Below are 16,243 nucleotides of genomic sequence, written 5' to 3'. Positions count from 1 at the left end.
TTTCTCCGCCTGGCTTATTTTACTGAGTATAACACACCCTCTAGCTCCATCCATGTTGTTGAAAATAATAGGATTTGTTTTCTTCTTATGGCTGAATAATATTCCATTGTGCATATGTACCACATCTTCTTTATCCATTCATCTACTGATGGACACTTAGGTTGCTTCCATTTCTTGGCTATTGTAAATAGTGCTGCAATTAAACATAGGGGTGCATATGTCTTTTTCAAACTGGGCTCCTGCATTCTTAAGGTAAATTCCTAGGAGTGGAATTCCTGGGTCAAATGGTATTTCTATTATGAGTTTTTTGAGGAACCTCCATACTGCTTTTCACAATGGTTGAACTAGTTTACATTTCCACCAGCAATGTAGAAGGTTCCCCTTTCTCCGGATCCTCATCAGCATTTGTTGTTCCTAGTCTTTTCTATCTTGGCCATCCTAACTGGTGTAAAGTGATATCTCATTGTGGTTTTAACCTGCATTTTCCTGATAATTAGCGATGTGGAGCATCTTTTCATGTGCCTGTTGGCCATCTGAATTTCTCTTTGGAGAAATGTCTGTTCATATCCTCCACCCATTTTTTTAATAGGGTTATTTTCTTTTTAGGTGTTGAGGTGTGTGAGTTCTTTATATATTTTGGGTGTTAACCCATCAGATATGTCATTTACAAATATATTCTCCCATACTGTAGGATGCCTTTTTTGTTCTACTGATGGTGTCCTTTTCTGTACAGAAGCTTTTTAGCAAAACGTAGTCCCTTTTGTTCATTTTTTATTTTGTTTCCCTTGCCCGAGGAGATGCATTCAGGAAAAAGTTGCTCATATTTATATTCAGGAGATTTTTGCCTATGTTTTTTTCTAAGAGTTTTATGGTTTCATGACTTACATTCAGGTCTTTAATCCATTTCGAGTTTACTTTTGTGTATGGGGTTAGACAATAAACCAGTTTCATTCTCTTGCATATAACTATTCAGTTTTGCCAATACCAGTTGTTGAAGAGACTGTCATTTCTCCATTGTATATCCATGGCTCCTTTATCATATATTAATTGACCATATATGCTTGGGTTTATATCTGGGCTCTCTAGTCTGTTCCATTGGTCTATGGGTCTGTTCTTGTGCCAGTACCAAATTGTCTTGATTACTGTGGCTTTGTAATAGAGCTTGAAGTCAGGGAGTGTAATCACCCCAGCTTTATTCTTCCTTCTCAGGATTGCTTTGTGGTTCCATATGAAATTTAGGACTATTTGCTCTATTTCATTGAATAATGCTGTTAGTATTTTGATAGGGATTGCATTGAATCTGTAGATTGCTTTAGGCAGGATGGCCATTTTAACAATATTAATTCTTCCTATCCATGAGTACAGGATGTGTTTCCATTTACTGGTATCCTCTTTAATTTCTGTCATGAGTATCTTGTAGTTTTCAGGGTATAGGTCTTTCACTTCCTTGGTTAGATGTATTCCTAGGTATTTTATTCTCAAGTGTTTGTTTTTTAACAAGTGTGCATACAGAAACATAAGTTTTTTTTGTTTTGTTTTTGATTTTTCAAGGTAGGAGAGCCAGGGAGGCTTTTATTGAGAGATAGAGTGAGAGGATAGATAGAGCTCCAAGCTCACGCCAGGAGGGGACAAGAGAGCCCAGAAACATAAGTTTTTGTAATAAAAATATATAGTAACCACTCAAAAATTTTAATCAGTATAATATATTGTGTGTAAAATTGTAGTATTTCCAGAATATCTTGCCTGGCTTTAGTTCATTTGCATATCATCAGGGGTGGAGATAAGTTCATCTCCATATCAGTGGGTAACTACCTGGGCAACCGATGGCTTACAGAACCTGAGAGGTTAGGGGGAGGTCCTTGCTTGCTTCTGCCAGAGTAGGAAAGAGAGATGGCCCCAGACTCCAGTTTGTAAGCATTAAACAAATTTTAAACTTTATTTCTCCTTTGACTGATTTTGGTTTTTAAAGGTATTTTGCCCTGGGATTTTCTCTCCCTGGACTTATAGCTGGTGTAGTCAGCAGGATACCTCTAAAACCGAAACCAGTCAAACTGCACTCTCTCCTACTCCAGCAGAAACAAGCAAGGTCCTCCCCCTAACTCCTCAGGTTCTGATAAGCCCTCAGTTGCCCAGGTAATTACCCACTGATATGGAGATGAACTTCTCTCCACCCTTGAGGATATGCAAATGAACTAAAGCCAGGAGAGATATTCTGGAAATATTACAATTTTACCCACAGGCCACTCCTTTAGAAATCTCGCTTTGTGATCTACTCGTTCCCCCTCTTCTGCAATGGTCCCTGGGTGAGAAAACTGGAGCATTGCGACCAGACTAATGACATACAATAGCAATAGCAATAAAATCATGAGAATCCTGATTTCGGTTTTAGAGGTATCTTGCCCCGGGATTTTCTCTCCTTGGACTTACATATATATATATATAGTGACCTCTTACAAAAATAGTCCCACTCAAACATCCCATCTATGTATCATTAACTTCCTTTCATCCATCTAAGAGCTTTGATGAATAATCTCTCCTCGTCTGTCATAATACAGAAAATAGGGGTGTGGAGGGTGGAGGAAGGTGGTCAAAAGGTACAAACACCCAGTTATAAGACAAGTAAGTACTAGGGATGCAATGTGCAACATGATGACTATAGCCAACACTGCTGTATGGTATACAGGAAGGTTGTTAAAAGAGTAAATCCTAAGAGTTCTCATCACAAGGAGAAATTTCCTTTCTTTTCATTGCATCTATATGAGACTATGGATGCTAACTAAACTTACTGGGGTAATCATTTCACTATTTATCTAAGTCAAACTATAATGCTGTACACCTTAAACTTCCACAGAGATGGATGTCAATCATTTCTCAATAAAACTGGAAAAAAGGTAACAGAAGAAACCAGATAATATAGTACAAATGCACTAGATAATCAGTATACATCAGATACTGCATCAAATACAGTACACATCACATGATGCAGTATTGCAATGTAAATTGATTGCTACAATGGTAAAACGTAAAGGACTTCCCAATGTGCTCCCATGCAATTTTAAACTTTTATTATAAAATTCATTATGAATATATTAAGAATGGAATAAAAATCCATCTTCCTACCATCTAGATTAAGAAATAAAATATTACCAAAATAGGTGAAGCCCCTCTGTGCCCCCTTCCAGACCACATCCTCTTTATTCCTTCTAAAGGGAAGTGGTATTTTTAGTGTTATTATTACATTTCTTTACATTTTTATCACATATGTGTATGTAACACACACGTACATGCACACTATACATGTTCTCAATTCTCTTGGGTATATACCTAGATGTAGTATTGCCAGATCATATGCTGTTTAACATTTTGAGGAACTGCCAGATTCTCTTCCAAAGTGGGTGTACCATTTACATCTCCAGAGAAATGGAGGAGGATTCTAATTTCTCGACATCCTTGCCAACACTGTTACTGCCATTCCTTTTTGTTTCAGCCAACGTAAAGGTGTGTGTTAAGTGATATTTCATTGTGATTTTTCTTCTGCATTTTCCTAATCACTAATAATGTCAAGCATCTTTTCAAGTGCTTATTGGCTATTTGCGTATCTTCTTTGGAGAAATGTTTATTCAAATTCTTTGCTCATATTTTAATTTTGTTATTTGTCTTTTTATTATTGAGTTGTAAGAGCTCTTTATATATTCTGGATACTAGATCCTTGTCAGATACATTATTTATAAATATTTTCTATTTTGTGTCCTGCCTTTTCACTTTCTTGATGGTAGCCTTTGACATATGAAAGATTTTTAAAATTTTGGTGAAGTCTAATTTTTCTTTTTTTTTGTATTTTGGCATTATATCTAAGAAATCATTGCCTAATCCATAGTCACATTGATACACACTTATTTTCCGGCTAAGATTTACAGATTCGGTTCTTGTGTTTAGGACTCTGATACATTTTGAGTTAATTTTTGTGTATCACATGAAGTAGGAGTCCAACTTCTTTCCTTTGCAGTCAGATATCCAGTTGTCTCAGTTCTATTTATTTTATTGAGAAGACTACTTTTTCCCCATAAATTTATCTTGGTACCTTGTTGCAAATCTACTGACAGCAAATGTAAGGATTTATTTCTGGACTCTCAATTCTATTCCGTTGACCCATATGTCTATCCTATGCCAATACCACACTATCCTGAATGTTGTAGTTTGTATGAAGTTTTGAAATTTGAAAGTGTGAGTAGTCAAACTTTGTTCTTTGTTTCCAAGATAGTTTTGGTTATTCTGAGGTCCTTGCATATCATTATAAATTTGGGGATCATCTGTCAATTTCTACAAAAAGGAAATTCAACTGGGATTTTGATAGGGATTGCATTAATCTCTAGATCATTTTGTGTTATGCTGCCATCTTAACAATATGCAACATTCCAATCCATGAACTTAGATATCTTTCCATTTATTTAAGTCTTCTTTCTTTCAAAGATGTGTTTTAGTTTTCAGTAAACAAGTCTTGTACTTCTTAAAAAAAATAGTTTCAAAAGTATTTGGTTCTTTTTAATGGTATTGTGAATGGAATTGTTTTTTAATTTCATTTTTGGTTTGTTCATTGTAGTGCACAGGAATACAACTGATTTTTATATATTGATCTTATATTCTGCAACCTAGCTGAATTGTTTATTAGTTTTTGTAGCTTTTGTGTGTGTGTGTTGGTGTATGTACCACATAGACTTTCTATACATAAGATCACCTGTGAACAGAGATAGTTTTACTTTTTCCTTTCCTATGTGATAGTGTTTTGCATGAATTTTCACCTTTGTTCTCAGGAAATCTTTTTCCTGGGTGGCACTCCCTCAAAGAGTAAACAAGTGTCCACTGTAGAATTCTACTTGCCTAAGGTCATGATGGAAATCTTCCCGAATAATTTAAAAAAAAAACTTTATATTATTCTAAAAGTTAACAACTTGGTGTTGCAAATGAAGGCATTTTTAAAGAAAATATGGATCTTCTTTCAAATGTATACTATATTTTTTAACTAAGGCCCCCTTTGTTTTCAAAATGTTTTCTTGAATCACTTTTCATATGTATACTATTGCAAATTTGTTTACTTATCAATATAATGATTGCTCTCTCCTGAAGACCACAAAACAATTTCTGTAAAAGATGAGGCATTAGAGAATCTTGTGTTACCCAAAAAGAGTGACCCAAAAAGAGTATCAAAAAGAAGAACTAACTGATGTTTAAAACCTTAGATGAGGTAATCACCTGGCTTCTGGCTTGTGGATTCTCTCTTGAAGGCATGGTTTTTCAGTAAACAGCAAAAGACATACTTCAGAGAGTCTGTGGTCTTTTCCACAACAACAGTCTTCTGATCCCAAATGCCTAACACATACACACTTCTACAGTTTACAGATGATCTTTATACAATATCAAGGTGCTCATCAGCCCAGCTGTACAAGTTTTTATAACCCTGTTTCAGTTCAGATGGACTGTTGGGCAATAATAACACAGAGCTGCAGAATCTTAGTGACTTGTAAGCACAAAAACTTATTTCTCACTTTACAGTGTATCAATTACAGTTTGAGTTGGGGCTCTGCTACACATCTCCTCACTCAGGGCGATGGAGCCTCCACCACATGCAGCAAAAAACTAGGTCCACTATCAGGAAGAAGGGAGCATGATAAATTCTAAAGTGTGCTTTATGGCTTCCTTCAAAAGTGAAAAACATCACTTTGAAGATGGCCATGTTCAACTTCAAGGTGGCAGGGATGCGTAATCCCCCATGTGCCCTGGCCACAATAGCTCTAAAGGGGTGGGGGGGAGATGGTAGCATGAGAAGTGAGGCAGAAACCTCCTCTCAAAACCAATATAACATGAAAATACAGCAAATACAACTAATCCTGAAAGAGTGACCCAAAGACTGGCAGACGAGAATACCTCTAACGACCCTCAGGGATACTACAGAAAAGGGGAGAAGGAAGACAAAGGAACAGGAACAGGTGAAGGAACACTTGTATACCAGCCCTGTGATCAGGCACTTTTACAGTGTTAGTTCATTCATGCCCATTTTTACCTAATGGAAAACTCATTCAAGGTCAACAGGCTGGAAATAGAAAGCTTAAGGGCTGGGATTTAAGCCCCTATCAACCCAAGTCCAAATTCCATGGGTCTTCTCCTTTACCATGTTATTTTCTGCTTTGACAGACTGCCCTGATGTACCTGAATTATATATAAAAGTAGATGAGGCCTTTAAATTGGTCAATGTATCCAATCATCAATATACCCAGATTCTCCAGATGACCCAGCATCACTTGGAGGATACCACATATCTGATGGAGAAGATGAGAGAGCAATTTGGCTGGGTAACTGAACTGGCAAACCAGACCTCAGGAACTGAGGACGTCTTCAATTCCATAAAGGTAATACAGAAACCGAGAACAGATACAGAGATTTCATGTGCCTATATTTATTTTTCTGTTAATTTACTTATTAATTACATATGAATTTGAAAACAAGCTACAGGAGGATATTTATATTTCCATTGTGATTGTATTCAGGATGACCACATAGTACATTGTGTTTAGAAAATAATAAATTCTATAACGAACACCTATCTAAAACACAAAATACTAAGAATCCAGAGATGGCTACATCTGCTAAGAGCTATAGTGGAGTAACTGAGAGAGGTAACCTTGAAGAAAACCAGCCAATATACTTTTTGTTTTGTTTTCTTTGGTATCATTAATCTACAATTACATGAGGAACATTATGTTTACTAAACTCCCCCCATCACCAAGTTCCCCACACATACCCCATTGCAGTCACTATCCATCAGTGTAGTAAGATGCTGTAGAATCACTACTTGTCTTCTCAGTGTTGTACAGTCCTCCCTATGCCCCTCCAATATTATGCATACTAATCGTAATGTTCCCTTTATCCACCTGCCCTTATCCCTCCCTTCCCACCCATCCTCCCCAGTCCCTTTCCCTTTGGTAACTGTTAGTCCATTCTTGGGTTCTGTGAGTCTGCTGCTGTTTTGTTCCTTCAGTTTTTGCTTTATTCTTACACTCCACAGATGAGTGAAATCATTTGATACTTATCTTTTTCTGCCTGGCCTATTTCACTGAGCATAATACCCTCTAGCTCCTTCCATGTTGTTGCAAATGGTAGGATCTGTTTTCTTCTTATGGCTGAATAATATGCCATTGTGTATATGTACCACATCTTCTTTATCCATTCATCTACTGATGGACACTTAGGTTGCTTCCATTTCTTGGCTATTGTAAATAGTGCTGCAATAAACATAGTGGTGCATATGTCTTTTTCAAACTGGGCTGCTGCATTCTAGGGTAAATTCCTAAGAGAGGAATTCCTGGGTCAAATGGTATTTCTATTATGAGTTTTTTGAGGAATCTCCATATTGATTTCCACAATGGTTGAACTAATTTACATTCCCACCAGCAGTGTAGGAGGGTTCCCCTTTCTCCACATCCTCACCAACATTTGTTGTTGTTTGTCTTTTGGATGGTGGGGATCCTTACTGGTGTGAGGTGATATCTCATTGTGGTTTTAATTTGCATTTCTCTGATGACTAGTGATGTAGAGCATCTTATCATGTGTTTGTTGGCCATCTGAATTTCTTCTTTGTAGAACTGTCTGTTCAGTTCCTCTGACCATTTTTTGATTGGATTATTTGCTTTCTGTTTGTTGAGGTGCACGAGCTCTCTATATATTTTGGATGTCAACCCTTTATTGGATCTGTCATTTATGAATATATTCTCCCACAATCTAGGATGCCTTTTTGTTTTATTGGTGGTGTCCTTTACTGTACAGAAGCTTTTCAGTTGGTTGTAGACCCACTTGCTCATTTTTTGTTTTTGTTTCCCTTAACTGGGGAGATACATTCATGAAGAAGTTGCTCATGTTTATGTCCAAGAGATTTGTGCCTATGTTTTTTCCTAAGAGTTTTATGGTTTCATGGCTTACATTAAGGTCTTTGATCCACTTTGAATTTACTTTTGTGTATGGTGTTAGATAATGATGATCCAGTTCATTCTCTTACATGTAGCTGTCCAGTTTTGCCAACACCAGATGTTGAAGAAGCTGTCATTTCCCCATTGTATGTCCATGGCTCCTTTACCATTTATTAATTGACTGTATATGTTTGGGTTAATATCTGGACACTCTATTCTGTTCCACTGGTCTGTGGCTCTGTTCTTGTGCCAGTACCAAATTGTCTTGATTACTGTGGCTTTGTAGAGAGCTTGAAATTGGGAAATGAGATCCCCCCCACTTTATTTTTCCTTCTCAGGAATTGCTTTGCCTATTCAGGGCCTTTGGTGGTTCCATATGAATTTTAAAACTATTTGTTCCAGTTCGTGGAAAAGTGCTGTTGGTACTTTGATAGGCATTGCACTGAATATGCAGATTGCTTTAGGCAGGATGGCCATTTTTACAAAAAAAAATATTAATTCTTCCTAGCCAAGAGCATGGGATGAGTTTCCATTTGTTAGTGTCCTCTTTAATTTCTCTTAAGAGTGTCTTGTAGTTTTCAGGGTATATAGGTCTTTCACTTCCTTAGTTAGGTTTATTCCCAGGTATTTTATTCTTTTTGATGCAATTGTGAATGACATTGTTTTCTTGATTTCTCTTTCTGTTAGTTCATAGTTAGTGTATAGGAAAGCAACAGATTTTTGTGTAATAATTTTGTATCCTGCAACTTTGCTGAATTCAGCTATTAGTTCTAGTAGTTTTGGAGTGGAGTTTTTATGTACAATATCATGTGATCTGCAAATAGTGACAGTTTGACTTCTTCTTTACCAATCTGGATGCCTTGTATTTCTTTGTTTTGTCTGATTGCTGTGGCTAGGACCTCCAGTACTATGTTGAGTAACAGTGGGGAGAGTGGGCATCCCTGTCTTGTTCCCAATCTTAAAGGAAAAGCTTTCAGCTTCTTACTGTTAAGTATTATGTTGGCTGTGGGTTAGTCGTATATGGCCTTTATTATGTTGAGGCACTTGCCCTGTATACCCATTTCGTTGAGAGTTTTTATCATGAATGGATGTTGAATTTTGTTGAATGCTTTTTCAGCATCTGTGGAAATGATCATGTGGTTTTTCTCCTCTTTTTGTTGATGTGGTGGTTGATGTTGATGGATTGTCAAATGTTATACCATCCTTGCATCCCTGAGATGAATCCCACTTGATCATGGTGTATGATCTTCTTGATATATTTTTGAATTCGGTTTGCTAATATTTTGTTGAGTATTTCTGCATCTATGTACATCAAGGATATTGGTCTGTAACTTTCTTTTTTGGTGGGGTCTTTGCCTGGTTTTGGTATTAGAGTGAAGCTGGCTTCATAGAATGAGTTTGGAAGTATTCCCTCCTCTTCTATTTATTGGAAAACTTTAAGGAGAATGGGTATTATGTCTTCTCCATATGTCTGATAAAATCAGCAGTGAATCCATCTGGCCAAGGGGTTTTGTTCTTGGGTAGTTCTTTGATTACCAATTCAATTTCTTTGCTGGTAATTAGTCTGTTCAGATTTTCTGTTTCTTCCTTGGTCAGTCTTGGAAGGTTGTATTTTTCTAGGAAGTTGTCCATTTCTTCTAGGTTTTCCAGCTTGTTAGCATATAGATTTTCATAGTATTCTCTACTAATTTTTTGTATTTCTCTTGGGTCTGTCATAATTTTTCCTTTCTCATTTCTGATTCTGTTGATGTGTGTAGATTCTCTTTTTCTCTTAATAAGTCTAGCTAGGGGATATCTATTTTGTTTATTTTTTCAAAGAACCAGCTCTTGGTTTCATTGATTTTTTCTATTGTTTTATTCTTCTCAATTTTATTAATTTCTTCTCTGATCTTTATTATGTCCCTCCTTCTGCTGACTTTGGGCCTCATTTGTCCTTCTTTTTCCAGTTTCAATAATTGTGACTTTAGACTATTCATTTGGGATTGTTCTTTGAAATTTGTTCAAATGAAATTTCCCTTCTCTAAATAGGCCTGGATTACTATATACTTTCCTCTTACACCTGTGTTCGCTGCGTCCCACAGAAGTTGGGGCTTTGTGCTGTTGTTGTCATTTGTCTCCATATATTGCTTGATCTCTGTTTTAATTTGGTCATTGATCCATTGATTACTTAGGAGCATGTTGTTAAGCCTCCATGTGTTTGTGAGCCTTTTTTGTTTTCGTTGTACAATTTATTTCTAGTTTTATGCCTTTGTGGTCTGATAGGTTGGTTTGCAGAATTTCAATCTTTTTGAATTTACTGAGGCTCTTTTTGTGGCCTGGTATGTGGTCTATTCTGAAAAATGTTCCATGTGCACTTGAGAAGAATGTGTATCCTGCTGCATTTGAGTGTAGAATTCTGTAGACGTCTGTTAAGTCCATCTGTTCTAGTGTGTTGTTTAGTGCCTCTGTGTCCTTACTTATTTGCTCTCTGGTGGATCTGTCCTTTGGAGTGGTGTGTTGAAGTCTCCTAGAACGAATGCATTGCATTCTATTTCCTTCTTTAATTCAGTTAGTATTTGTTTCACATATGTTGGTGCTCCTGTATGGGGTGCATATATATTTATAATGGTTATATCTTCTTGTGGGACTGATCCCTTTATCATTATGTATTGTCCTTTATCTCATTATTTTCTTTGTTTTGGAGTCTATTTTGTCTGATACTAGTACTGCAACACCTGCTTTTTTCTCTCTACTGTTTGCATGAAATAGCTTTTTCCATCCCTTGACTTTTAGTCTGTGTATGTCTTTGGGTTTGAGGTGAGTCTCTTGTTAGCAGTGTGTATAGATGGGTCTTGCTTTTTTATCCATTCTATTACTCTGTGTCTTTTGATTGGTACTTTCAGTCCATTTACATTCAGGGTGATTATTGAAAGATATGTACTTATTGCCATTGCAGGCTTTAGATTCGTGGTTACCAAAGGTTCAAGAATAGCTTCTTTACTATCTAGCAGTCTAACTTAACTCTCTTATTTAGGTATTATAAACACTGTCTGATGATTCTTTATTTCTCTCCCTTCTTATTTCTCCTCCTCCATTCTTTATATGTTAGGTATTTTATTCTGTACTCTTTTTTGTTTCCTTTGACTTCTTTTGTGAGTAGTTTTATTTTTTGCCTTCAGTTAGTATTTGGTTGGTCTGCTTTCTTTGCTGTGATTTTATTTTCTCTTTTGACATCTATTTAGCCTTAGGAGTGCTTCCATCTAGAGCAGTCCCTTTAAAATATTCTGTAGAAGTGGTTTGTGGGAGGCAAATTCCCTCAACTTTTGCTTGTCTGGGAATTGTTTAATCCCTCCTTCATATTTGAATGATAATCATGCTGGATACAGTATTCTTGGTTAAATGCCCTTCTGTTTCATTGCATTAAATATATCATGCCATTCTCTTCTGGCCTGTAAGGTTTCTGTTGAGAAGTCTGATGATAGCCTGATGGGTTTTCCTTTGTAGGTGACCCTTTTTCTCTCTCTGGCTGCCTTTAATACTCTGTCCTTTTGTTTGATCTTTGCCATTTTATTTATTATATGTCTTGGTGTTGTCCTCCTTGGGTCCCTTGTGTTGGGAGTTCTGTGGGCTTCCATGGTCTGAGAGACTATTTCCTCCCCCAGTTTGGGGAAGTTTTCAGCTATTATTTCTTCAAAGACAGTTTCTGTCCCTTTTTATCTCTTTTCTTCTTCTGGTACCTGTATAATGTGAATATTGTTCTGTTTGGATTGTTCACACAGTTCTCTTAATATTTTTTCATTCCTGGAAATCCTTTTACCTCTCTCTGCCTCAGCATCTCTGTATTCCTGTTCTCTGATTTCTATTCCATTAACGGCCTCTTGCACCTTATCCAGTCTGCTCTTATGTCCTTCCAGAGATTGTTTTATTTCTGTATTCTCCCTCCCTACTTGCTCTTTTAGCCATTGCATATTTCTCTGCAGGACCATCAGCATGGTTATAACGTTTATTTTGAATTCTTATTCAGGAAGATTGGTTAAATCTATCTCCCCAGGCCCTCTCTCGGGGGTTGTCTGGGTAATTCTGGATTGGACCAATTTTTCTGCCTTTTCATGGTGACAGAGGCAGCTGTAGGCAGGTAGCGTATGTGTCAGGTGGGAGAACAAAGTCCTTTCCTGTTTGCTGGTTGCCGTGCTCTTCTACACTGCCTGTGTTGGTTATCCGCACTCCTGGAGCAGCCTCCGGATTAATCCCCTAAGCTGCCATGGGCAGGGTCACCGTCAGGGTAGCCCAGAACCCTGCAGGGAATGGCAGGCGTGCCGGATTTTCTCTCCTGTGAGAGCAGTGCCCCTTCGCACCTTGCCCTGGTTTCCTCTGCCTGCGCCAGGCAGCTGAGCACCGGCAGCGGCCTTTGGGTCTGGCCCAAGCGGCTGTGCACTGGGAGGAGATTCTGGGTGGCTGCTGGGGGTGCCGCCGCTCCCTGGCACCTCCGCCACTGCGCGTGCATGCGGCCGTTCCCTGACTCCTCCACCCCTGCCACAGGCATGCACGGCCGCTCTCCAGCTACTGGGCTGCTGTGTCAGGAGCCACACCAGCCAGGGGAGTGACTGGCAGGCTGCATATTGCCTTGAGGGGCTTCAGGGCTGCATTGCCACCCAGAGGGCTGGGGTGCCTGAATATCCTCAGGATTCCCAGCCTGCTGGGCTGAGTGTGCTGGGACGCTTCCATCCAGCTGTGAGGCCCTTGTCCCTTTAAGAGTTTCAAAAAGCACTCACTTTTCTTTTGTCTCAGGAGAGCCGGTTGTGGGGACCCGCTTGCAGATTTTGCTTTTCTTTTTCTCTAATATCCAGCACACTATTCAATGTGTGTCTGCGCTCCCGGTGTGGATTACTAGAGCTGGTTGTTTAGCAGTCCTGGGCTTTCACTCCCTCCCTGTTCCAACTCCTTTCCTCCCACCAGGGAGCTGGGGTGGAGAGTACTCAGGTCCCACTGGGCCGCAGTTTGTATCTTACCCCCTTCGTGAGATGCAGAGTTCTCGTAGATGTAGATGTAGCCTGGCTGTTGTAGTGTATCCACTGGTCTCTCTTTTAGGAATAGTTGTATTTGTTATATTTTCAAAAATATGTGTGGTTTTGGGAGGAGATTTCCAGTGCCCTATTCACGCTGCCATCTTGGCTCCTCTCTCCAATATAGTTTTTAAGAGAGAGACTTTAAAGTAAAGTAACCTGAGTTCAGAAGGTGACTCTGAAACTTACCAGCTGAGTATGCTTGGGAAAGTTCACTAACATTCCTGGGCTTGTTTTTCTACCTGGAAAATGAGAATAATAGCCAGAATGGATGTCTGTAAAGCAATTAATATAGGTTCTTTATTCACAGCAAGAGCTCTATAAACTACAGCTCTCATATTTTTTGACACAGTAAGCAGCTGACTTGAACATACCTCGAAAATTAAACATATTTATATATTAGTATTCACACACAAAACATACTGCCATCTTGGATTGCTTTTATACCATGACTCCCATATTCAATCAATAACTCTTACTGCATAGCATAAAACAGTGACTGCATTTCTTTCCTGACCACTCCCCACAACACACCTATTACATTAACACACATATGCACCAGGCTGAGGATTCCTGATGAGGTCAGTACTGGCAGTAAAAGACCTGGATACAAAAAATTACTGGGAAGAGAAACTACAGCTGCAGATATTGTGCAGATGTAATGTTAGTGGTCTATGCAGATCTTCAGGGATCCCTTTACCAGTTCCAGCTGTTGCTGTTGCTAACTGCTCACTCTGCAACCTTCTCCAAAGGGTTGCCCTTGGGCCACTTTGCTGAAGAGCTCCCTGAAGGATCAGGCTGGGGCCAGAGTTCACCTGAAACCACATCTTCAATTAGCTCCTCCCTCTTCTCCATCCCCTTCAAAGTTTTACCTGGAGGCTACCTTTATGAGCCACCGTGTCAGAGTCTGAGGCGCTGTTTCTAGGGAATCTGACCTATGATATTCTGTATCCTAGTGGTTCATTCTCTTTCAAACTGCAAAGTTATGGTCCATATGGGCTTGAGAAATAAGTTTAGAGTTACAACTAGCACATTACACAAACAAAAACCAAGAATAGGACAGATGAGAAGATATTAGAGTGCAGTGCATTTAGTAAGCCATATGCACATGCCATGGAACTTTTACTTCCATTTTGTGTGTTTATGTGTGTGTGCATATACATAAGACATGTCTGTTTTTGAGTCATGATGTAAAATGTATTTGTAACTGTGAGTCAAAAGGTGTTGAAAGCCACTCTCGAATCCATGCTGACTCTCCAATTTGATTACTTCATTAGATAGATTATACTAGGAGAGTAAAATAATATATTTCATCATCCTTACAAATATACAATCTTTAATTTACTGAGGGAAAATTCCTGTCTTGAAGAATAAAATTAGAAAAAAATTTTAGCCATGCTTTCAATCTCTAGAAAGGTACAGCCAGTATTCAATTGTATTCACCACTGTCAGTGTTTTACATTCTATGCTTCAGTTTGCTTCCACTCTAGTGTCTCTGAGTAACAGTAACAGATTTGCCTAAGTTAAACAATTTGTCTGAGGTCACACAGCTAGGGCATGGTAGAACTGGGGTTCAAACCCAAACAGTGTTTCTCCAGAATTGGTGGACTTAATTAACCACAGGTGAAAAGTTATTTTTCACAAAACAGATCTTACTTCATCATATAATAGGAGGTACAAAGAAATAAAACAGCAAGTACTAAAGAACTCCAGCAGGTAAAAAAAGTTGTGTCCCATGGGTTATAGTTACATGGGTGATGGCTTTGTAATTATTTGTTATTACTAGATATAAGTGCTTTTTGCAGTTTTTATGAGTGTTATATTCACCAAAAGGAAAAGTGGAAAAGTTATGTTATTATTCCTTTATAAACCCGAATTTATCAGAAATTACCAGTTTTATCTGGCTTATTAATAATTTGCTGTAGTTTTTTTGATAAGGGAATTTATTTGAAAATGTTTTCAAAATAGTTCTTTTAAAATTACATCAACCTTGGCCAACAGACACATGAAAAGATGTTTCACATTACAATCATCAGGGAAATGCAAATCAAAACCACAGTGAGATACCACCTTATACCTGTTAGAATGGCCACTATCCAAAAGACAACAAATAAGAAGTGTTGGCAAGGATGTGGAGAAAAGGGAACTGTTCTACACTTGTAGTGGGAATGTAATTTGGTATATCCACTATGGAAAGCTGTATGGAAGTTCCTCAAAAAAGTAAAAATAGAAATACCATACAACCCAGTAATTTCACTTCTAGGAATTTACCCAATGAAAACAAAATCTCTGATTTGAAAAGATATATGCACACCTATATTTATTGACATATTACTTACAACAGCCAAGATATGGAGGCAACCAAAGTGTCCATCAATAGATGAATGGATAAAGAAGAGACAGTACATACATACAATGGAATGTTATTCATCCATAAAAAAGAAAAAAATCCTGCCATTTGTACAACATGGATAGACCTAGAGGGTGTTATGTTAAGTGAAATAAGCCAGGTGGAGAAAGACAAATGCAATATAATTTCACTTAGTTATGTAATATAAAAACAAAACAAAACATAATGAACAAAATAGCAGTAGAATCAGACACTAAGAAGTGACTGGTGGTTACCATAGGGAAGGGGTTGGGATGGATGGGTGTGTGGGGAGGTGAGGCAGATAAAGGGGCACAAAATTTCTCACTCATAGTACAAATTGGTCACAGGGATGGTAGTACAGCATGGAGAATATAGCCAATGATTCTGTAACATCTTCCTATGTTGACAGATAGTAACTGCACTAGTGGGAGTGAGTATTTAATAATATGGGTAACTGTTGAACCAATGTGTTGTATACTTTACTTGAAACCAATATAAGATTATATATCCACTATACTCCAATAAAAAAATGTAAAACACAGACATATAATGTTTAAAAAATTACACCAAGCTTCATGTCAGTAGTTTTTCATTTAAATTACAAAAATCAAAGTGTATGCATTTGAGAATTCATTAAAAGAGTAACCCATGTGCATTTCAGATGACCGCTTCTTAAAAAAATCACACACAGTCCATAAATTTAAAATTTCCTAGGAAAACTCAGTACAAAATTTGGTGCATCACATTAATATTTATGGCATAGACAACACTGCTCATCAAGTGTCCCATCTGCTCACTCGCATTTTCCAGCTCCTCCTACAGGTAAGTAGTGCTATGTGGCAAGTTCTGGCCAATGAAATGGGAACAAAAAT

At 37.9% G+C, this 16,243-nt stretch overlaps 1 protein-coding gene across 1 annotated transcript in view; it reads left to right on the top strand.

The window, feature by feature from the left end:
- CLUL1 (clusterin like 1) overlaps nt 1-16,243 on the top strand; it is a 36,632-nt gene that overhangs the window by 19,865 nt on the left and 524 nt on the right. Inside the window, 1 exon segment of the mRNA XM_057504335.1 lies at nt 6,190-6,404. Within this exon segment, the coding sequence (XP_057360318.1) occupies nt 6,190-6,404 (215 nt within the window).

The sequence above is a fragment of the Manis pentadactyla genome, chromosome 6, assembly GCF_030020395.1.
Source record: "Manis pentadactyla isolate mManPen7 chromosome 6, mManPen7.hap1, whole genome shotgun sequence".
Classification (NCBI taxonomy): domain Eukaryota; kingdom Metazoa; phylum Chordata; class Mammalia; order Pholidota; family Manidae; genus Manis; species Manis pentadactyla.
The sequence above is the reverse complement of the archived record's forward strand: the minus strand, read 5'-3'. Positions and strand labels throughout refer to the sequence as shown.